At 57.0% G+C, this 20,073-nt stretch overlaps 9 protein-coding genes across 9 annotated transcripts; 6 read left to right on the plus strand and 3 right to left on the minus strand.

Moving 5' to 3' along the window:
- Window positions 1–135: 135 nt before the first annotated feature.
- B0I36DRAFT_374458 (Diphthine synthase) lies at window positions 136–1,274 on the minus strand (the record flags this gene model as incomplete). The annotated part of the gene is made up of 3 exons (XM_046160275.1): window positions 136–739; window positions 864–988; window positions 1,140–1,274. The coding sequence occupies 3 exons, from the start codon at window positions 1,272–1,274 to the stop codon at window positions 136–138; spliced, it is 864 nt and encodes a 287-aa protein (XP_046013311.1).
- A 231-nt stretch (window positions 1,275–1,505) lies between these two features.
- On the plus strand, window positions 1,506–2,601 carry B0I36DRAFT_324338 (uncharacterized protein). The gene has a single exon (XM_046154091.1). The coding sequence runs from the start codon at window positions 1,745–1,747 to the stop codon at window positions 2,456–2,458; it is 714 nt and encodes a 237-aa protein (XP_046013312.1). The 5' UTR covers window positions 1,506–1,744; the 3' UTR covers window positions 2,459–2,601.
- Window positions 2,602–3,098: 497 nt separating this feature from the next.
- B0I36DRAFT_363297 (ubiquitin-conjugating enzyme/RWD-like protein) lies at window positions 3,099–3,758 on the plus strand (the record flags this gene model as incomplete). The annotated part of the gene is made up of 2 exons (XM_046158784.1): window positions 3,099–3,273; window positions 3,382–3,758. 2 exons carry the CDS (start codon window positions 3,099–3,101, stop codon window positions 3,756–3,758), a joined length of 552 nt encoding a protein of 183 aa, XP_046013313.1.
- Window positions 3,759–4,007: 249 nt separating this feature from the next.
- On the minus strand, window positions 4,008–5,467 carry B0I36DRAFT_243639 (family 1 glycosyltransferase; the record flags this gene model as incomplete). Its single annotated transcript, XM_046149996.1, has 3 exons — window positions 4,008–4,952; window positions 5,009–5,202; window positions 5,284–5,467. The coding sequence occupies 3 exons, from the start codon at window positions 5,465–5,467 to the stop codon at window positions 4,008–4,010; spliced, it is 1,323 nt and encodes a 440-aa protein (XP_046013314.1).
- Window positions 5,468–7,499: 2,032 nt separating this feature from the next.
- B0I36DRAFT_219208 (cation efflux protein) lies at window positions 7,500–8,706 on the plus strand (the record flags this gene model as incomplete). Its single annotated transcript, XM_046149012.1, has 3 exons — window positions 7,500–7,651; window positions 7,709–7,927; window positions 7,986–8,706. Coding segments are annotated over 3 exons (1,092 nt in total), but the record flags the coding sequence as incomplete, so codon positions are not given.
- Window positions 8,707–9,707: 1,001 nt separating this feature from the next.
- B0I36DRAFT_349681 (mitochondrial carrier domain-containing protein) lies at window positions 9,708–10,879 on the plus strand (the record flags this gene model as incomplete). Its single annotated transcript, XM_046156820.1, has 2 exons — window positions 9,708–10,059; window positions 10,209–10,879. The coding sequence occupies 2 exons, from the start codon at window positions 9,708–9,710 to the stop codon at window positions 10,877–10,879; spliced, it is 1,023 nt and encodes a 340-aa protein (XP_046013316.1).
- A 922-nt stretch (window positions 10,880–11,801) lies between these two features.
- On the minus strand, window positions 11,802–13,884 carry B0I36DRAFT_243920 (uncharacterized protein; the record flags this gene model as incomplete). The annotated part of the gene is made up of 3 exons (XM_046150014.1): window positions 11,802–12,427; window positions 12,467–13,767; window positions 13,850–13,884. 3 exons carry the CDS (start codon window positions 13,882–13,884, stop codon window positions 11,802–11,804), a joined length of 1,962 nt encoding a protein of 653 aa, XP_046013317.1.
- Window positions 13,885–15,934: 2,050 nt separating this feature from the next.
- On the plus strand, window positions 15,935–17,219 carry B0I36DRAFT_243944 (peptidase C13 family-domain-containing protein; the record flags this gene model as incomplete). Its single annotated transcript, XM_046150021.1, has 2 exons — window positions 15,935–16,476; window positions 16,541–17,219. The coding sequence occupies 2 exons, from the start codon at window positions 15,935–15,937 to the stop codon at window positions 17,217–17,219; spliced, it is 1,221 nt and encodes a 406-aa protein (XP_046013318.1).
- Window positions 17,220–17,693: 474 nt separating this feature from the next.
- Window positions 17,694–20,038, plus strand: B0I36DRAFT_243745 (uncharacterized protein; the record flags this gene model as incomplete). Its single annotated transcript, XM_046150002.1, has 3 exons — window positions 17,694–18,527; window positions 18,584–19,763; window positions 19,848–20,038. The coding sequence occupies 3 exons, from the start codon at window positions 17,694–17,696 to the stop codon at window positions 20,036–20,038; spliced, it is 2,205 nt and encodes a 734-aa protein (XP_046013319.1).
- Between the last annotated feature and the right edge of the window lie 35 nt (window positions 20,039–20,073).

Below are 20,073 nucleotides of genomic sequence, written 5' to 3' on the forward strand. Positions count from 1 at the left end.
TGCGTGTCGTCCGTGTCGGGCAATGCTGAAACCGGGGATCTGTAATAATTATCATGTGTGATGAATGAAATAAAGCAAAAAAGCAAAAAGCAGATCTAGAGCTCCATCGTGTCCATGTACTCTGTCACGCCAAACTCAAAGCTGCTTGCCATACTCCTCCGCCCACAGCTTGTCCCATAGCTCCTTGTCGACGGCAAACTCACGCGCATAGTCCCTCTCCAACTCATGCGCCCTCCTGCCGAGCAGGACCATGCTGTGCAGCGGCGCGCCGAGCAGCTCATCCGAGTCGCACAGCTGCGCGAGCGTGCCCGCGACAAACTTCTCGTCCTTGCCGCCCACCCGCGCGGCGCCGATGGCCAGGCTGTCCGGGCCGTACACGCCCTCCTTCTTCTCCTCCTCTATCTCGAGCATCTGCTGCGCGCACTGCGAGACGGTCATGTACCGGGGCGGCTCGAAGATCATGCGGCCCCTCGCCATGTTCTCGAGGCTCTGCTCCTTGACCTTAATGTCCAGGAGCACGAGCGTGTGCAGGCCGATGGCGCGGTTCTCCTTGATCCGGTCGTAGAACGACGCGGGCCGCCAGCTGTCAGTGAAGAAGACCATCGACACGGTCTGCCCAAAGTTGTACAGCTGCAGGCCCGTCGCGCCGATGCCGGACATGATGCTCGCGTTGGGGACGGTCTGGACGGGGATCTGCAGCTCGCGGGCGCGCAGGACGAGGTCGGTGTGTGTGGTCGCTCTGTTTTTTTTTTTTTTTTCAGATGAGGGACGTCAGCGATCAAGGCCAGTTCTATTTGAGGGTGTCCGACTTTAAATGTAGGGGGGTTCTTGCGCAACGGCGTAGATGAAAAAAAGGAACATACCCGAACGGATCACCCACCACGAGGAACGCAACATCCTCGGTCTGCGCATCTCGCAGGATCTCTTCACTGTTGGACTCGACCATCTGGCGGTCCGCGACGACTATTGAGCGGCCATAGTAGCTCTCCTACTGCCATTTGTCGGGCGTCAGTGAATCCAATAACAAAACTTGTGCGATTCAAGAACTAATTTTTCCTCTCCCGAATTTTGTAGATGTAGAGATTGGCTCATAGGCGAACTGCCAGGAGCATGGGGATTTCCAAGTCTGAGAGGCATACCAGGACGGATTGGTCAACGAGGAGGATGCTCGTGTAGGCTTCGAGGTAAACTCGCGATGCCTTTTTGACGATCTCGAGACCCTTAACAGTGATGTCGGTCTCGTCTGAGAGACCGAGGCCAACGAGGTACAGCATCTTGTCTGCTTTAGTAGAGAAGGCCTAAGAAAAATAAATGAGCACTGCACAGGTAGAATGACTTGTAGCAGCTCCAGCTCTTGCTTCAGCTACGTCAATCCCATCCTCGAATGAAACTTTTTGGGCAATGGAGGGGCTTATCGTTTGCCGATCGCGGGGAGTGCTTGTCGATAAAGATGGAGCTTCAGTTCCGCTGTGGGGCCTGGAGCTTCTGGAATCCCTGCGCCGTCGCGCATTTCTTGGTGTCGAGCTGTAGGGGCCTGCCCAGGTGGCATTCTACTTAGTCTTTGAGCATACATAGACAAAGACACAGATAAAGACACCGTCGTATTTCAGCGGCCAATTACCCACAAACCTCAAATCACCCGACACAGAAAAGCTTTGCAGAAACTTCACGCGCGCACAAGTTCACCACGAACACCGCCCCCCGACTGAACCCAGCCTCGAAACAACAATAACCAGCAGCCAACATGTCCAACTCCAAGGGTTCCGCCTACGGGACGCCCGCGAGCGACACCTCGTTCCGCAAGAACTGGGACCTGGAAGAGTACGCCGCGAAAGCCAAGACGCGCGAGGCCGCCGAGAAGGAGGAGGCAAAGGCGCGCTACGAGGCCAAGCTCGCGGGCAAGAAATACTACAAGCCCCTGACGGGCGAGGAGACGCACACGGCGGCGCGGCGCAATGTGCTCGACCTCGAGGCGAATGTCGGCAAGACGATGCTGGTGCCCGCGGGGGCGGGCGTGGGCAAGAGAGGACGCGGCGCGGGCTTCTACTGCGCAGCCTGTGACCTCACGTTCAAGGACAATATCCAGTGGGTCGAGCATGTCAATTCCATGCAGCATCTGCGGAACATTGGCGAGACGGGCGAGGTCAAGAAGGCAACAGCCGACGATGTGCATGCACGGATAGAGGCTCTGTGGGAGAGGTTGCAGGAGCAGAAGAGGGCGGCTACCACAACGCTGAAAGAGCGGTTGGAGCTAAGAGAGGAAGAAGATGCCAAGGAGCGCGAAGCGAGGAGACTCAAGCGACTTGAGGATGCGCAGAAGAGGAAGGCGGAGCGCGAAGCGGCGGAAAAGGTCAAGGTCGAGTATGGTGAGGACGTGCGGGTGGAGGGCGAGCACGATGAGGATGACATGATGGCGGCGATGGGAATCACTGGGTTTGGAGGGTCGAAGAAGAAGTAGCGTTTGGTCTGGTCGCCGGAGCGTATCCCTGCAAAGCAGACCAAGGACACTTCATTTGGCGTTGGCATTTTGGGCAAGAACGGCGTTTGGCGTAAAGATCAAGATACCTCTGATAATCATACCCCGTGAGATCTGCATGTGACAAGATGCGAGAGGTAGTATCCGTTTAGTTTCATCTTGTGATCTGTCACAAACGGACTTCTGCAGCTTCTACGGTGAGCGTTTGTCGAACATTTGCAGTGCTCGTTCCTGCAGGCTGCAGAGCCACAACACGCGATATCGGCGCGCCTCGGCTTCCCAAGGCAGGCACCCTATCGATAGCCGCCGAAACTGGACCCCTCTTCCCCGTCATGATCTCCATCTCGCCCATTGCGGACCTCTTCCTCCAATCCTCACTGCACTTCTCACCAACAGCAGCAACTATTTCTTTTGTCTAGTCCTGGCATCGTTTGGCCTTTCTGGACAACCACCCGGAAGATAAGCTGAGCAGCGACACACTCAGTGACTCGCCTTCCGTGCGGATACCCTTCACCCCACCAAAGCGAGTTCGCAATATAGCTGCACCCTCCACGATCTTGGGTTCTCTCACGTCAAAGAGACATAAGCAGGGCAAGCGGTGATCCTCAGCCTGTTACAAACCATGGCGACCTCATCAGCACAGTCCGCCGGCGCAGCCCGGCTACTGCAGAACCAGCTCCGCGAGATCCAAAAGGCCGACGACCTGCCCGGCATCTCGGTCGGGCTTGTGAGTGACAGCAACATCTTTGAGTGGGAGGTGGTCCTCATGATCAACGACGAGACAAAGTACTACGGCGGTAAGCATCTAACCCTCCCTCGCCTCTTTTCGCCAACCATGAGGGCAGCTCCTGCGTAGACGAGCTTATCCCCACTTGCTGACCATGCACCCTTTGTTATCACAACAGGAGCTTACTTCCGCGCCCGTCTCTCTTTCCCGCCCGAATACCCCATCCTGCCGCCCAAGATGCGGTTCCTCAACCCGGTGCCCTTCCATCCCAACATCTACCAGGGCGGCTCGCGCGACGGAGAACTGTGTATCTCGATTTTGCACCCCCCGGGCGAGGACAAATGGGGCTACGAGTCGGCTGCGGAGCGCTGGAACCCGATGCAGGGCCCCGCTTCGATCCTCATGAGCGTCATCAGCCTATTCAGCGAGCCGAATGACGAGAGCCCAGCAAACTTAGAGGCTGCGAAGTTGTTGAGAATCGAGAGGGAAGGCGGACCGAAGGACTTCAGGAAGATGGTGAGGAAGTGTGTGCGGGAGAGCTTGGGCGAAGATTGAATACGGACTTGACCCCAGACCGAGAAGACGATCGAAGGGTGTTTGGGAGGGGAGGGGCTGATTCATTGTTTTTGGAGGGAAGACTTTGTACATAGGATGAGCGGCTGCATTGGCGCTCAACATCCCGGAGTGCCTGGTGCAAGACATTTTCATGGCGCATAGCGTTTTATTCTTTAGCATCAACAGTTCCTTTTCTAGATGGGTATAGTGTTTTGTTTGGCTTTCAGTTCACGGCTATAGCCGGCACATTCAGGACGACAACCCAAATAGCGGTGCCAAAACACGATCCCACTCCTCGTCCCAGCGGAGACTGCCCTCTTTCTCCGCACCGATCCGCAAGCGGCGCAGCTCGTCTGCACCACTACTGCTGCACAACCGCACGAGGATGGCAGCGAGCTCGGAGCTCGTCTCGAAACCACACCCATTCTCGTTCTCCTTCACCAACTCCCCAAAGCTGGCGTACTTGGAATACGCTGCTACGGGCAGGCCGGCTCCAAACATGTCCACCACTTTCATCGGCAAGTCTACACCTGAGCTCGACATGTGCAGACATATGCCGAGGTCCGCGCAGCTCAGCAGGGCGGCATAGTCTTCCATCGACAGCCACGCAGTCAATATTTGGATATTCGGCAGCTTTCCCTGTGTCTGGAGGAGCTTGATCTGCTCCTCGTAGTGTGCTTTCTGTGGCCCGCGGCCGGTGATGATGGCCAGGATTGGGTGCTCGGCCTCCATCTCTGCGTAGCGGACCAAGGCGTCGAGAAAGAGCGAGAAGTCTTCGTCAGGAGTCCATGAAGTACTGCTGACAAGCAGCTTCATGTGGCCAGACATAATGCTGGCAGCGACGTCCTTTGTCTCCGGCAGACGCTCCAGGAACGCCCGTCGTTCCGACGGTGCTTTCACAGGCTTGAATATGGCGGCTGGCCGATCATGGAGGGTGACGATCGGAGCCGTGACCTTATACGGCTCCTCCTTGAGCTGGGCAGCCATGGCCGCGGTCACAGTGATGTTGACCGTCGGTGCGACCTGGCCCATGACGCATTCATACACCTTGGAAATCTCGACAAAGGGGTGATTCGGCCCCTTTGTGCCAGCCAGAATAGTCCAGCCATAGTTGTGCCAATCAATTACGAGCTGCGTGTTGCGTAGGATAGACACGAGCATCGCAATGGCCAAGGTCGGAATAGACGGCGGGTTCTGCCCGTGGTATCAGCACAACTCGAGGGATTGAGGTGAAGACATAGTGTTTGTACCTGAACGAGGAGCCATTTTGCCGCTGGTGCCTGGTACGCAAGCATCCAGATCAAAGTGCCGACCTGCCATAGCACTTTGAGAGGCCCGGTCACGAGGAAAGGAAGGGATTTTGTTCTCAGTGCAGCTGGTGGAGGGGCCAGCGCACGCACCCTTACGTTGGCGCTGTTGCTCAAGTCAGGATGCAGCGACGATTCTATCGGTTTTGTGCGATCAAGTCAGCCTCAGACGAACAACCCTAGCGATATGAACATGGCCGACACTGGTTGGAACGAACCATTATAGCCGATGAGGTCGACGTGGCCGCCGTGCTTTGCGACGCTGATGGCATGATACTGCATGCGCGGACTTCTGCCAATGTCCCCGAGAACGAGGATTTGCACGGACACGGGCTGACGGGACCCGGCAGCCTGAGGTGTGTATCTGGACGGCAGCAGTGCAAACACAAAGATGACTCCCATGACCAGGCCGGCCAGGGTGAACCACATGACGATGCGGAGCGTATCGGCCATCTTGGCAAATGCTGTCTGCAAGTAGGTATGGGGAGTGTCCACTCAGGCTGTTGTCTGTAGCATAGTGCGAGTCGACCGTGAGCCAGGATATGCTTTTTTGGTGATCAGCAGTTGATAATCCCGGGTTGGCTCTGCCGCATCGCCTGGGGTTTTGCTTTTGAGTGGGCGGCAGGGCTGGTGGTGAGGTGTGCGGAGGGTGCAGACAGGAACGACGTGGTGATGCCTTGGCAGAGGCCACGTCCTGGAGTCCCGCTTGATTGTGCAGTGGTGGAGCTGCAAGTGGTCTGTCGTTCGTCTGGCTTTCATCTGGAAGCAAGTCCCCAATGATCCGCCACTGAGAACAACAGGACCACTGAAATATAGTCGCTCATGGTATGGAGGAATGAGTTCAGAAGCGGTCACCCCAACCCTCTTACCCTTCTTCTCCCTCTCGCGAGCTGTTCATGCGGCATGCGAACGGTACAATGGCTTTGGGTGACCAAGCCACCACGTTCACATGATGCGACCTTTGGCGCTGCGCTGCTTGCTGCGGGACCTTGCAGTAATTGGGCAGCTCTGGGAACAAGTCGAGCCCCACAATACGCGCAGGGTCATATATCAAGCCCCCAGCCAGTCAGGTGCGGACCTTCCCAGGCAGGCAGGCAGCTGGCTCTGCACAGGTGGGTGACTGCCGTCATTGCGAACCTAGAGGCGGCCTTTGTGCGCCCAGAGGGCTTGTTGCAGCCAATGGCCGCCTCGTGGTGCAACCCTTTTGACGTGCAGAGCCCAGACCCTGGTCCTGCGCTGGGGAGCTCGACAGACCCGGGCCAGGGGCAAATCCCCCGTCGCCCTGCCAAGTGCGACATAATTATTAGTTAGGCGCCTCCCCAGTCAACCATCTTGACCATCCCAATTGGGATGGTCGTCGTTCCTGCCTCAAGCTGCCACTCTTGCTTTTCCGTTTCCGATTAGGGGTGCCGCGTTTATTGTCCCCCAGTTGCTGCCCCCAACTTGAGAACCTCCTCCTCACCACCAGTGACCTCGTCCAATTCGCTCGTGTGCACAAACGCCTTTGGTCAAGTCAACAACGACGTCAACAATCCAAAGTCTTTGGCAGGTCACCACGGCGCGGTTTGCTCCACCTGGCCCTGGTCGCTCCGCCCGACCAGGCCCGCAAGGGACTCGTCTCGTCTTGTCTCGTCTTCGCCCGCTCCCCACGCCGCCCCTATCGATTCCACAACTCCACGAGCCCGCCCCGTGCCTCGGTCACCGACGTCGCTCGTCGCTGCACTTGTCCACGTCGGCAAACACGCAGACCGCAAAACCGGACTTTTCTCGCGTCTTGATCCCAATGCGCAAGTTCCATTGAACGAGCTGTCAAAAAAACAAAACACCAACACTTGTCGCTGGATCCTGAAGTCGCGCCCCTGAAGCCCGCACGGGGCATTCCAACTCTGCTACCATGGCATCATCCTATGCCCTCCCACAACCGCCACTGCCTCACAATCACGGCCAGCACGGCCATGGCCACACACATTCGCACTCCTCCTCGCCATCCTTTGGCCACTCGCGGTCCTCACGCACCAGCCTGAGTGGCAGCGGTATGGGCGCCTTCCACGGCCACAACTACTCCAACAGCCATGACAGCTCCGATGATGAGGCACATCATAGTGCACAGGCACGAGCACAACAGAATCTGTCACATTATCGGACCAATTCCCTAGCCTCCAACTCACGGCGCGATGTGAGGCCATCGCCCTTACGCCACACGACTGAAGAGGATGATGCGATACTTTCGAGTGAGCACAGTACTACCGCCGAGAAGACAGGCGACCACAGCCATGACCATCACAGTCACCATGGCTGTCACAGTCATGACCACGACCACAGCCACTCGCATGATCATCATGGCCATGGTCAACACAATCATAATCACAGCCATCATGACCATCACCACGATCACGACCACGACCACAGCCAACATAGCCACGACCACGGACATCATGGCCACCATCATGGCCACCACGATACCCCCTCGCACGACTCAACATACTCCAGCTTTACTGGTTTATTGTTGCCGTTCACCGCGAGATGGCCATTGATTCATGCCATCATGACCGACAAAGACTCTAGGCGCATCTTCTACTTCATGGGGTAGGAACCATATCCCAATCTTCGGTACACGACTGTATACTGACTTTTTCGACACAGAATCAACTTCTCTTTCATGGGTGTCCAAGCCATTTATGGCTACCTTACAGACTCGCTTGGCCTGTTGAGTGACAGCATTCACATGTTCTTTGACTGCGTCGCGCTCGCTGTTGGCCTTTTTGCGTCTGTCATGAGCAAGTGGCCTCCGAGCGACAGGTTTCCGTACGGCTTTGGCAAGATCGAGACGCTCAGCGGTTTTGCCAACGGAATCTTCTTGGTGTACGTAATTTGACTGGTGACGAATAAGGGAGCAGCTGCTAATGGTGTCATCTTGCAGACTAATCAGTCTCGAGATCCTCTTTGAGGGATTTGAGCGACTTTTGGAAGGACGCGAGACCAAGAGGTTGTCGGAGCTCTTCGTTGTCAGCACCATGGGCCTCGTTGTGAACCTTTTGGGCATCTTCGCGTTTGGATCTCACAGTCACGCAGGCCACGATCACGGACACGGACACGACCACGGCCATGGGCACAGCCACGATCATGGTCATGACCACCATGGCCACGGACATTCGCATGACAATGAGAACCTGCACGGCATTTACCTGCACATCTTGGCAGACACGCTCGGCAGCGCGTCGGTGATTGTGTCGACAATCTTGACGTGGCTGATGCCGTGGTCTGGGTGGGACCCGCTGGCCTCGCTCCTGATTGCGTACCTGATCCTCATCACTGCGTGGCCGCTGGTGAAGTCGTCTGCGCGCAGACTGCTCCTGACAATTCCCGAGGAAACGGAGTACAATCTCCGGGATACTCTGTCTGAGATTTCCAACCAGCGCGGCGTGGCGTCGTATGCAGTGCCCAAGTTCTGGGTGGACGACCGGACGGGGCGGGAGACCAAAGGCAAGCTGTTGGGGGTTATACATGTGGGAGTGATCCGAGGCGCGGACCAGGAGGAAGTTCGGGACCGTGTGCAGACGTTCCTGGCGCGGCATGGGGTGGAGCTGACGGTGCAGACGGAACGCGAGGGCGATTCAACATGCTGGTGCGGGATGGGGAGGCTCAATGCCATGGTTGGGAAGGCGCCGGGAGGATTCTAGCAGAGTTGATGCACAGGCGGAGGTATGCGAGAAAGCGGAAGAGGGATGCGTGGTTACCACCAAGCAAAGGACACGGGACATATGAACTAGGGCCATGTACATAGGCAATGCTGTTTGTTGGAAAGGAAGCGGCATAGACGATATCGGGAGATAGCAATGATACCCACGTCCATACGCAGTGTGTCTGATGATGATGATGACTGACGGGAGTGGAGCCAGCGGTACAGAGGCCCCGTTTCGTGTGGGCACGTTGTGGTTGAAGATGGGATTGGCCCGAAAGGCCGAGGCAAGCGCGGGCCTATTTAGCAGTCGGTCGGTCAACTGGGACAAGACTGCCGGCCCCGGGAACACGGATTGGGGTTTTCTCCAAATCTGTCACCTTGCCCAGCCGTGCACACCAGGAGGTATGCGGCTGAACCTTGACGAGTCTGCTGCGGTTGACACCTCGACCAGATCCTGCCATTTCCATGGATTGCGCCAGGGATGTCTTGATGGGGGTTTTGAGCCTCCGCCCAAGACCATCGTGACCAGGGATGATGGATCATGGGGCAAAGACAAAGACAACAGTGGTGGTGGGCTGTCTGTCACAAGCTTGTGAATCTGGAGACCCCAAAGCGGCCGCGGGGCAACCGCACGGGGGCAGGGCAGGGACTGTACAGGCACCGGCCCGCTAATCGCGGCACTCGAGGCGTGCGGCGCGCCCACTATCCACCCACCAGCCGAGGCTTCTGACGTCGCCCGGCTTCCTAAGCTTTTCCTCTTCTCCGGAACTTGTGTGTGTGTCTCTCTCTTCTCTGTGCCCTCTATTTCATCCCACAGTATTGTCTTTTGCTTGAGGTGTCACTACCTCCGCTGTCCTTTTGTGCGTTCTTCTCGTTCTTCCAAGCATAAGAGCTCCATTGGTCGTTGCCGTGGCTCACGAGTTGACACACACCCATACACACACACACACCTCTGGAAAAATGGCCAGCCCCAAGGACGCCAACAAGGCCATAGCCGACACCCTCCCGGCCTCGGTGGCTGACAAGCTGCCTCACATCCCAGAGACCAAGGACGAGCTCAAGGCCGACGCCAAGGCCGCCGCCAACAGCCTGGGCTCGCAGCTGCGCTCCTTCGCGGCGGGCGGCTTCGGCGGCGTGTGCGCCGTCGTCGTCGGCCACCCGTTCGACCTGGTGAAAGTCCGCCTCCAGACCGCCGAGAAGGGCGTCTACTCGAGCGCCGTCGATGTCGTCAGGAAGAGCATCGCCCGCGACGGCCTGCGGAGGGGCCTGTACGCGGGCGTCAGCGCGCCGCTTGTTGGTGTCACGCCCATGTGTGAGTTTGTTTCTTTCTGTTCTCCTCTCCCCCTTTTTAGTCCCGCGCACTGCAAAAGTCGCCAATCTTGGGTCGACCGGGCGAATGTCTTGTGTGTAGGGGTCGGTTTTGCAGTCGCTGACATCAGCCCTTGATTCTTTTTTAATCAGTCGCCGTCTCCTTCTGGGGCTACGACGTCGGCAAGCAGATCGTCACCTCCATAAAGCCCCCCGGCCCCGACGGGCAGCTGAGCATCGGCCAGATCAGCGCGGCCGGCTTCCTCAGCGCGATCCCCATGACGGCCATCACGGCGCCCTTTGAGCGCGTCAAGGTCATCCTGCAGGTGCAAGGCTCGCGGCTCAAGCCCGGCGAGGAGCCCAAGTACAAGGGCGGCACCGACGTCGTGCGCCAGCTCTACAAGGAAGGGGGAGTGCGCAGCGTCTTCCGCGGGTCCGCGGCCACCCTCGCCCGCGACGGTCCCGGTTCCGCCGCCTACTTTGCCGCCTACGAGTACATCAAGCGCAAGCTCACCCCGCGCGACCCCGTCACGGGAAAGCCCACGGGCGACCTCTCCCTCACCGCCATCACCTGCGCGGGCGGCGCCGCGGGCATCGCCATGTGGATCCCCGTCTTCCCCGTCGACACGGTCAAGAGCAGGCTGCAGACCGCCGAGGGCAACGTCACGGTCGGCGGCATCATCCGCGAGCTCTACGGCAAGGGCGGCGTCAAGGCCTTCTTCCCGGGCTTCGGCCCGGCACTGGCGCGCGCCGTGCCCGCCAACGCGGCCACCTTCTTGGGCGTCGAGCTCGCGCACCAGGCCATGCGCAAGACGTTTGGCTGAGTCATGGGAGACAGAGAGAGTGAGAGAGAGAAAGAGAGAGAGAGGGCGAAGGGAAGTAAAGTTGGGGCGCACCATCATCGGTGGGTGGCAGGCTTGTGTGAACGCCAGCACAGAAAGGCCTGCCACCAAAGGCAAAACTATGGGTGCTCCGGGACGTCCGCGACGCTTCGCTGAAGGCTATGCTGCATGCCGGGACCACATAGACTTTGCGTAGGGGTCAGTCAAAGCAGGACTGGTCCCTGAAGAAGAGCAGACCATGCTTTGTCCGTGGCTTTTACGGCTTAGCTGCCCATTTAGGCAGGCAGTCAGGCAGTCAGGTAGGCAGCAGAGACGGTTCCAGGGTCTCCAGCGTTGGCTAGTCTCGCCGTCAGCCTGGCTCCGCTGGACATGTTGAGAGGAAGGGAGGATGATGGGCCTGGTCTCGATGCAAAGAAAGGAAAAGCACATATACGGCTGGCGTTTGGTGATATTTGAGCTGTTCCTCGGAGGTTACTTGCTTCAGTCTTTTTCTGTGTGGTACTTGCTAGACTGATCATAGATTTTAACGGCATGCAAGAGAGTCACAAGAGACACCGAAAAGCTGTGTTCGAGATGGACATCATAGTAAAGTGAAGATATCCATGATCGTGTTGGTATTGCGATTGATTTTGTGCGAATTCGCCGCGCTTACACACCGAGACCAGTTCGCTCCCGCCCGCCAAAGCAATGCTAAAGTGGTGCACTTGCCCGGGGCTTTTCCGTGAAACCCTATAAAAGAAACAAGAAGAATTATTCTCCTATGCTGATATGATAATGCCCCCAAACGCCAATGCAAGAAATGAGTTGAGATAGTTGATAAGCTTGCACAAGGAGAAGGATGCCGCCGCCTGCTCCGTGTCTTGGTCAGGAACAACGAATTTTGATGCGGCCGGGAGTTTCAGACTCAGACAATTGTCTCCCTCTCGGTGATGGTCCACCGCCGCTTTGTCGAAGTATGGTCGCGAATGCGCTCTGCTTCGCCTGGAGGACGCGGTGCGCCCCACAGCCCGCCATTACCAGTGCCCGCCCATAGATGCGGCACTACGTCTTCATCGAAATGGTCTGTCGCCTCAGCCTTGAGGAGCGATGACTCGTCGGTTGGGGTGCCCTTTGGTCCAGTACTGCCAGATGTCGAAGCCAGAGTGTTGAGGTTGAACTCTTTGCTACTGACTTCGCCAGAATCAAGGATTATAGTTGGGCCTGCCTCTTTCTTCGTGTCCTTCTCGAAACTGAAGTTCAAGAGCATAGGTGTCTCCACTTCATCCTCGATGGCCTCCTCGTTCTTCGGCTGCCAGAGTCCAGACGAGCCGGAACGATTTCGTCCAGTCGAGAAACCAGCCAGGCTGGACAGGGTACTGCCGACGGTGATGCCTGCGCTACTACCCCGAGTGGCAGAAACCGGGCGAGGGCCCAGGGATGGGCTTCCGGGTCCACGACGCATGCTGCCCAAGGAGGCGTTCACAGAATTGCTCCTGTTCGCTCCGGCATTACCAGGACCCAAAGAATTGCTAAAAGTGATTTCTCGCAGCGCTGATTGCATGGACGTTCCGATTTTTTGTCGCGAGCTACTGCGACCGTGACTAGCCAGAGATGAGGACCTGCTCACACCAGGTGTCGATCCAGCCGAATGGAGATGTTCAGTATTGGCAAAGAGCTTCAAGTCAAAGACCTCTTGCATGGTGAGCTTCTTCCTCAGGAGCCCGTCATCCAGAGATGACGCTGGTCTGTGCTCGAAAATGTCGTTTGGCAGGTCAAACTCCGGTCTGCGCTTGGCCATGCTAATGGACGACATTGCGACATCTGCAAGCACAGGTTGCTGCGTGATGGCGCCGACGAGAGCATTGCAACCAGCGCCATGCGACACCAAAATCACGACATTCTCCTCGTCCACGTCACCATCTACCTCCACTGGTTCCGCAACGGCCGTGCCCTGGTATGCCGTTCTCGTTGTCTTTGTGACCATTTGGTTCGGGTGATCACTGGTTGCGTACCAATCGACAAGGCGCTTAAAACCTCTCCGGAACCGTTGATGCATTGAAGCCCACTCTTCGGGGAGCAGACCCCCGTCTCCCCAGCCGATGGTGTCTCGACTCGAGTCCCACTGGTAGTCAATGTCGGCACAAGCGTCTCGAGCATGGGCAACGTAACCTCGTGGTATTGGGTCGTTCGGACCAACTGCGTAGGTAGGCACTGGTGACTGGTATGCTGCGCGGGCTGGACTCAGTGATCTGATAAGTGAAGAGCCTGTCCGTTGGTGGGCCCCGGGTAAGGAGTCCTTGAGCCCTGAAAGATCCTCTAGACCGGACTGGCCGCCATTGGGCGACCATAGTTGGCCTTGGGTACCAGAAGGCTTCCGAGCACCGAGGATATTTGGACTATCCGTGTAATGTTCGCGTCGAAGCAGCTCAGCCTTGGCTGTGGCGAGCATCAAGCTGGATCTTGGCGGTGGTGTAATGTGCTCGAAGTAGTCTGGAGACAGCCACTCGCCGAGGAAGGCGTCTAGCCGAAGAACACATCTTGTGATGGCTGGGCTCTTGTCGCTGGCATCCTGCTCTGGTGGTGGGTTCGAGGCGATGCCTGCGCTAATGGCAATCGATGTCTGGACACAGCGGAGAAAGGGAGAGCTGTGAATGATGATGTTGTAGCGCTTCTTCTTCGGTGGCGTGAGGATGTCGCCGCCCGGGGGTGTCGAGGTGGTTGGCGTGGCCGGTTGAGATTGAGCGTCAGCGACCTGGCCGTGGATGAGGGAGGCGATTCTGGCACCGACGGTCTTTGACTGCATCCAGCCGGCATAGGTCAAGGGCGGATCATAAGGCGTGGGTGATGTCAAGTGCCACTGCTTGTCAGCTGCGTCGAGGCGTTTGCCATGCCTGGGAGAGAGCAGTGCGAGTCAGCCTGAAAAGTCCCTCGGCAGAACTCCATGGTGATGCTGAATTGACGAGAACTACTGACCTCACCACAAACACGTGGGCAGGGGGACGACCCATGGCTACCATGCAGAGAGTGCCGACAAGAGGAGGTGTAGCTGTTCGAGCAGAACAGCACGGTGCGCCTGTACGGACTTTTTCGAGAAGCAGGCGGGCTAGGCGGAGGCGTCACTGGTTTTATGGATGGCAGAGGCCGAAGTCGCGGGGCAGGGGACAGGGGAGCTTCTCTTGTCCAGGGATGTCCACGTTTGGTGGGTCGTGCTTGAGGTCCACGATCCACCTTGGGCGTGGGCGTGATGACGATGGCTGGCCCGGGGGATGTTCCGGGCTGGAGGCGTGGTATGTGCTTGCTAACAAGAGGCGGCTCGGTGTGTCTCTACATGATATGCAGGGCGTCAGTGCGTGGGAGGCGCAGCCGTAGGCAAAGGTCAGGCAACAGCGAGTCGTGAGAGTTGGCTGGCCGGTTCAAGGTGGGCATGTGGCGGCCACGCGGCGGGCTTTGCGACCGACGGGGAGAGCGGGAAGGAGTGACGGGGAGATATTGGAGCTCTGGGAGCTCGACAGGACAGGGTAATTATGGAGAGTTGGAGCATGCACCGCGCTCAAGAGACACACAGAAGGAGGCAACCACTACAAAAGGTGAGCAAGCTCTGGCTGGGGGAAGAGTACCCAGGTGTAGTTGACGACATCTGTGCCCAGGTGAACAGACACGGCACGGCAAGCAAACACCATTGCCATCAATGACCGTGTCGGGCTAATTATCAGAAGGGCAGAAAAAATTTAGAGAGCGAGAGCAGGATGCGGAGCCACCACCAACGACACGATCAGCGGCACAGGCGAGGCGTCATTCGGCAGCGCGAACCCCGCATCGTTCAAGTCAGGAGGTCGAGGCAAGCCAAGGGGGCTGAGACTAATAAATTACCGGCCAGTTGCGCACACGCAGCCGAGACCCGTGGGCCTCTTCCGCGTGCGGGCTTGATCGATGCGCGCGTTCGTGTGCCTTAGCCGACTCATTTCAGGGTCCTCACCAGTGGGTTCACGGGAGTCACAGGTGTCACATGCCGCTCCCAGCTCTCCTACTCTCACGCGCGAGCCCAGGCCCCTGGGCCCGACTCAGGCTCAGGCCCACTCCAGCAGCCCTGGATGCGCCGGCTAAAATCGTTAGTGGCCTCTGTCAGGGTAGTCCACAGGCTGTCAAGCCCAGTCACCAGATCAAGACACTCGTCCCCGCCAGCGTGGAGGTATTTAGTGTAGGCATGAATGATCAGACTAAGCTGGCAATGTGCCGCTCACGCAACTTTGCCAGGGGATAGCATGCGTACTGGTTCTCCCTGTAAATGAAAGAGTACAACTAGTCTTGGCTGCAGGGTGAGGTTTCTGCAGCACACTTATGACGGAAACGAACTTACGTGTGAAGTCCCTGACGTCAAGCCCTGCCTCCCACCAGCCTTGATCTGGCCATGCTTCCCCGATCGCGCGGTTGGTGGCGTGTTGTGACCTGACGGCAGTGGTGCGCTGGATATGCTGACGTTTCCAAGCATTGCTGGCACCATGTCATGTCAAGGCTGCTTTCATTGCGCACAGGTGTCACTCACAGCCAACAACCAGGCGTGTAGTTTTGGTGAGTGAACATGTGGTCGCTGCGATGTTGGGGCACAGTGAAATATGGCACGAGTGCCGTATCGCGCCTGACATCAGTCTAGTTGCCATCGAGACTGCCCGCCCGAGCTGCTGCCCACTCATTAGGGATATCGCCATGTCCTTGCTGGCCGGTTGGTGCTCAGATGCGAAACTCGATGGTAGAAGTGCAAGCCCTGTCATCAGGGGAGTCGAGGTTGGCCAGGGGAAGAGCTAAATTGCTGCTTACCTCAGCACGCTATCCCTGCCCACCTGGCCTCAAGGGCGAATGTTGATCCACCATACGAACGGATCTGTCAGCCATTCAAGGCTGAGTTGACCCTGAGCTCATATCATTGGTAATCCGCAACACCACGGTCTAAGCCACGAAATGCCGTTCGCGGCTTCCTTATGAGCACAAACTCCAACTCCAGCATCGCCAGTACAGCCCGACGTGTCTCCTAAATACCCGGAATACGGACTACAGACCACCATGAAGCTATCCAGCATCGTGCAGCTTCCAGCGCTGCTGGCTGCGACCCTGCTGGCTCCGCCATCCCTCGTCGCAGCAGAGCACACCAGCAATTGGGCGGTTCTCGTCGGAACGTCACGTTTTTGGTTCAACTATCGTCATCTCGCCAATGTTCTTTCCATGTACCGGACGGTCAAGCGCCTCGGCATCCCCGACTCCCAGATCATCATGATGCTGCCCGACGACATGGCGTGCAACCCGCGCAACGCATTCGCCGGCACCGTCTACAGTAACGCGGATCGCGCGGTCGACCTCTACGGCGATAACATCGAAGTCGACTACAGAGGCTACGAAGTGACAGTCGAGAATTTCATCCGGCTCCTGACGGATCGTGTGGGCGACGAGATGCCGCGCAGCAAGCGTCTGCTTACGGACGATCGCAGCAACATCTTTGTCTACATGACGGGCCACGGTGGCAATGAGTTCCTCAAGTTCCAAGATGCGGAGGAGATCGGCGCGTGGGATCTTGCCGATGCTTTCGAGCAGATGTGGGAGAAGAAGAGGTAAGAGCTCGCAAATCGGATCTGTGGCGCGTACACAAATACTGACTGTTGCTTGCTTTCGCAGATACCATGAGATCTTGTTCATGATCGACACATGCCAGGCGAACACAATGTTCAGCAAGCTATATTCACCCAACATCATTGCAACTGGCTCTTCCGAGCTCGACCAGTCCTCGTACTCACACCATGCCGACAACGACGTCGGTGTCGCCGTCATTGACCGCTACACATACTACAACCTAGAGTTCCTTGAGAATGAAGTCAAAGACCTGAGCAGCAAAAAGACTATTGGGGAGCTCTTTGACAGCTACACGTACGAAAAGATTCACTCAAATGCCGGTACGCGGTATGATCTGTTTCAGGGAGGCGCGGAGGTCGCTCGCAGTCGCCTCCTTACAGACTTCTTTGGTAACATACAAAATGTCGAGGTTGACGCTGGCACGAATTCGACGATCGATGACGAGATGATCACCCTCAGCCGGACGATTGCACGCCTCAAGCTCTTGGCAGACGAGGAGGAGGCAGCAGCGGAAGCGGCCAAGGGAGAGTCAACCAGGAATACCTCCAAGACCTCCACCCACGCCACTTCGCCGCCGAAGAGGATCCAGAGAACTGCCTCGCTGACTGATGAGAGGCAGTGGGTGAAGAAGCTCATAGGTGCAACTGCGATTGCTGGCTGCACAGGACTGTGGTACCTTGGGTCGTACCTGGATGCGTCAAAGCGGAAGACTGTTAAGCAGTAGATCATGCAATCTTTTTAAATAGCCCCTTTATAGCGAAACTTCCATTCCATTTTCAACAGCAGGCGTTGTGTGAATCAATAGTTGTTGCTTAGATCTGTATGCTGTAGCGTTGCCATGCTGGGTTGTGCGAGTTGCGCTTACACTGAATTCTTGTTGCGCCAGCGGGCGTGGGGCCTCGCGACGCGCAAGGTGAAAACATTCTTAATGCTTGCACGAGTCCAGCACTCAGCGCCTCAACGGCGGTACCACAAAAGCTCACTCATGGCGACAAATTCCGAGTGATGCTGGCAATAACTTCACCCAAGCACCCGATCACTGCAGCTCAAGCTAAAAAATCATATCCGCGTCATCAGGCCCTCTGCAAGGCGTTTTAAGGTAGAGAGATGCGCCGCCTGGGGCATTCTTCAAGGTGTAACTCGAACGCTACGACAGCCAGCACACTTACGTTGACGAAGGTCGTCCAAGGCCACAGCCATGGCTACACATCTACCTCTTGAGCCGCTAGATTTGCCCGCCTTGCCACTCAACACGCACAATATTGCGTGGTCTCCGGATCTGGAGCTCGCCGTTGGCGCCGACGATTCCGTTTACATATACTTGCCTCACTTCACCACCATCCCACCTTCGGAAGTGTCCAATAAGAGCAGCCACGGACCCAAATTCCAGTACAATGAAGTCGCTCTTCGCTTCCCGGCGACCGAAGCCCGCAGCCCCGAAGTCAACAGGCACTTGTTTGATGTCGTTGGTCAGGATTTCCCCCATGACGAGGACGATGCCTACCCCAACCTGGGTGCAGGCCAAGGCCCGATCGCGCGCACGCGCGGTACGCTCAACCACGTCGTGGCATTGGCCTGGTCGCCTTGTGGTCTCGGTCGCATGAAGCGATCGGTTTTGGCTGTGCTCAGCGGAAGTGGCATCATCACCATCTACTGCGAGAGCTCCTTGCCCAGCAATGCGCCCAGCCTTGCCGTACGCGGCCGGAAGGCCAGGACTCTGCGGCCATTGCTGGTGCCCTGGCTGGTCGGCAGTGGTCGCTACGTCCCAGTGACAGCCGCTGTTGAACATGAGTCGCCAGAGGAGTCGTCGCTGTACAATCCTGAATACGTCACCTCGATGGCATGGGCGCAGCAGCTCCACGCCCCAGGCGATGGGGCATTGCTGGCATACCTAAACGACGCACATGAGATGGTCCTGTTGGCTGTCCAAGCTGAGCATGGCACATCAAGCAGCAGCCATGAACCGACTGGAAAGTGGAGAGTTGAAGAGGTTGCAAGATTCTTTGCTGGAGGACCCCATCCAGTGCTTGACGTGAGTAACCCCCTCATTACACTCCTCAGAAGCCGAGCTGACGTCGTGACCATCAGCCCTCCGATCCCGACTTCGTGCCCTGCGGGACGCCGTTCGGCGTCAGCTGGAGCCCATGGGTCTCTCATGACGGCCAAAAGAGCTGCCTGGTGTCGTACGTCTCCAAAAACTACGTTGGCTTTCGGCGTGTCACTGTCCAGGACGACTGGGCAGCTATGGAGACTCCGATCATTGAAGTCGGCGGCAATGATTGTGAGGGTTTGTGCTTGCACCTATCGACCGACGCCTTCGTCACGTGGGAGGATCAAGTGTGGCCTAAGGACGGATCGTATGTGCATCGCGGTATCATAGCGAGTCCTTTCCGTGTTGAGGCATTCCAGGTCACGCTTGACCTCAACCGCGAGAAAGACGATATCACTCCCCACACGACCGAAGTTTGCGGAACAACATATGCACCTGAAGGAGCAGATTCGAGTCTGAACCCGATCACAGGGCTTGTCATTCATCCCTCATCAACGTTGGAGCAGAATCCGGCACCGCCCTTCAGTCTAGTCCGTCTGAGTGCTACACACACAAATGCCGACTGGTTCCAAACGAATACTAGCAGCGGCTCAAGCGCGAACGAGCGCCCTCAATGGGCCACAGACATTTTGCTATCTGTCGGGCGCAGCTTGCCTCGATCTATGGCGTACCTACCGCGAAAGTCCTTCGCGGTTGATGACTCGGATCCAGAGGATGAGTCCGATGAAGACGAAGATTGGGCTTTCGACACTTATAACGACGGACTTGGCGGTGATGACACATTGACGAAGCAGGGCGAAGACGCCTTGAGTCCTGTTTACACCACCCGTATGCGTGTCTGGGGTATGCAGGCAAGTCCCGGGGGTGGCTCGATGGCAGTCTTTGTGACTGAGCACGACACCATCAAGCCGGAGAGGTCGACTTTTGCAGGACTCCGTTGCAAGATCCTCTTTGGTCAGACTCATCAACCCGGGCGGGCCGATCTGGGCAAGGACGCCGTCGAAAAGCCGAGATTGAGTACGGAAGCTCAGGCATGGGAGTGGATATATGGTCACGGACCTGCGCCTCCTGGTGTCGACGATGCTATCTACGACTTCGGATCAGACGAGCTCAAGAGCCGGCTGACGGATGTCGCTGTCTCGCAAACGTGCTCATTTTGCAACGCGAACGTCCTACCCACAGGTACTCACTCACGATGCACAAATGGGCACTCCTTCGGTATGTGCATTCACCAGTGACAGTCGGCTGGAAAGCTTTCGTTATTACCCTCTAATCTTTCTGCATGCTAACATGACGCTTCAGAAATGTGTGCTGCTACCAATGTTCCAATTCTTGCTCCCGGGTTGTCAAACACATGTGGCGTCTGCAACTCAAAGTGCCTACGGCTGGACGTGATCGACAAGATGCTTGAGGCTCACCCACATCGGGAGGAGATCCTGGCATTGATATCTCCCACGTTCTGTGGTCGCTGTGGCGGCAAATTTGATGACTGATCTTGATTACATACATGATCAATGTCCGAGCCTAT

Source organism: Microdochium trichocladiopsis (genome assembly GCF_020744255.1).
Source record: "Microdochium trichocladiopsis strain MPI-CAGE-CH-0230 chromosome Unknown B0I36scaffold_5, whole genome shotgun sequence".
NCBI lineage: Eukaryota > Fungi > Ascomycota > Sordariomycetes > Xylariales > Microdochiaceae > Microdochium > Microdochium trichocladiopsis.

What these genes read in the sequence shown, in the direction of transcription:
- B0I36DRAFT_324338 (XM_046154091.1), top strand. Translation starts at nt 1,745, where the DNA reads ATGTCCAACTCCAAGGGTTCCGCCTACGGGACGCCCGCGAGCGACACC.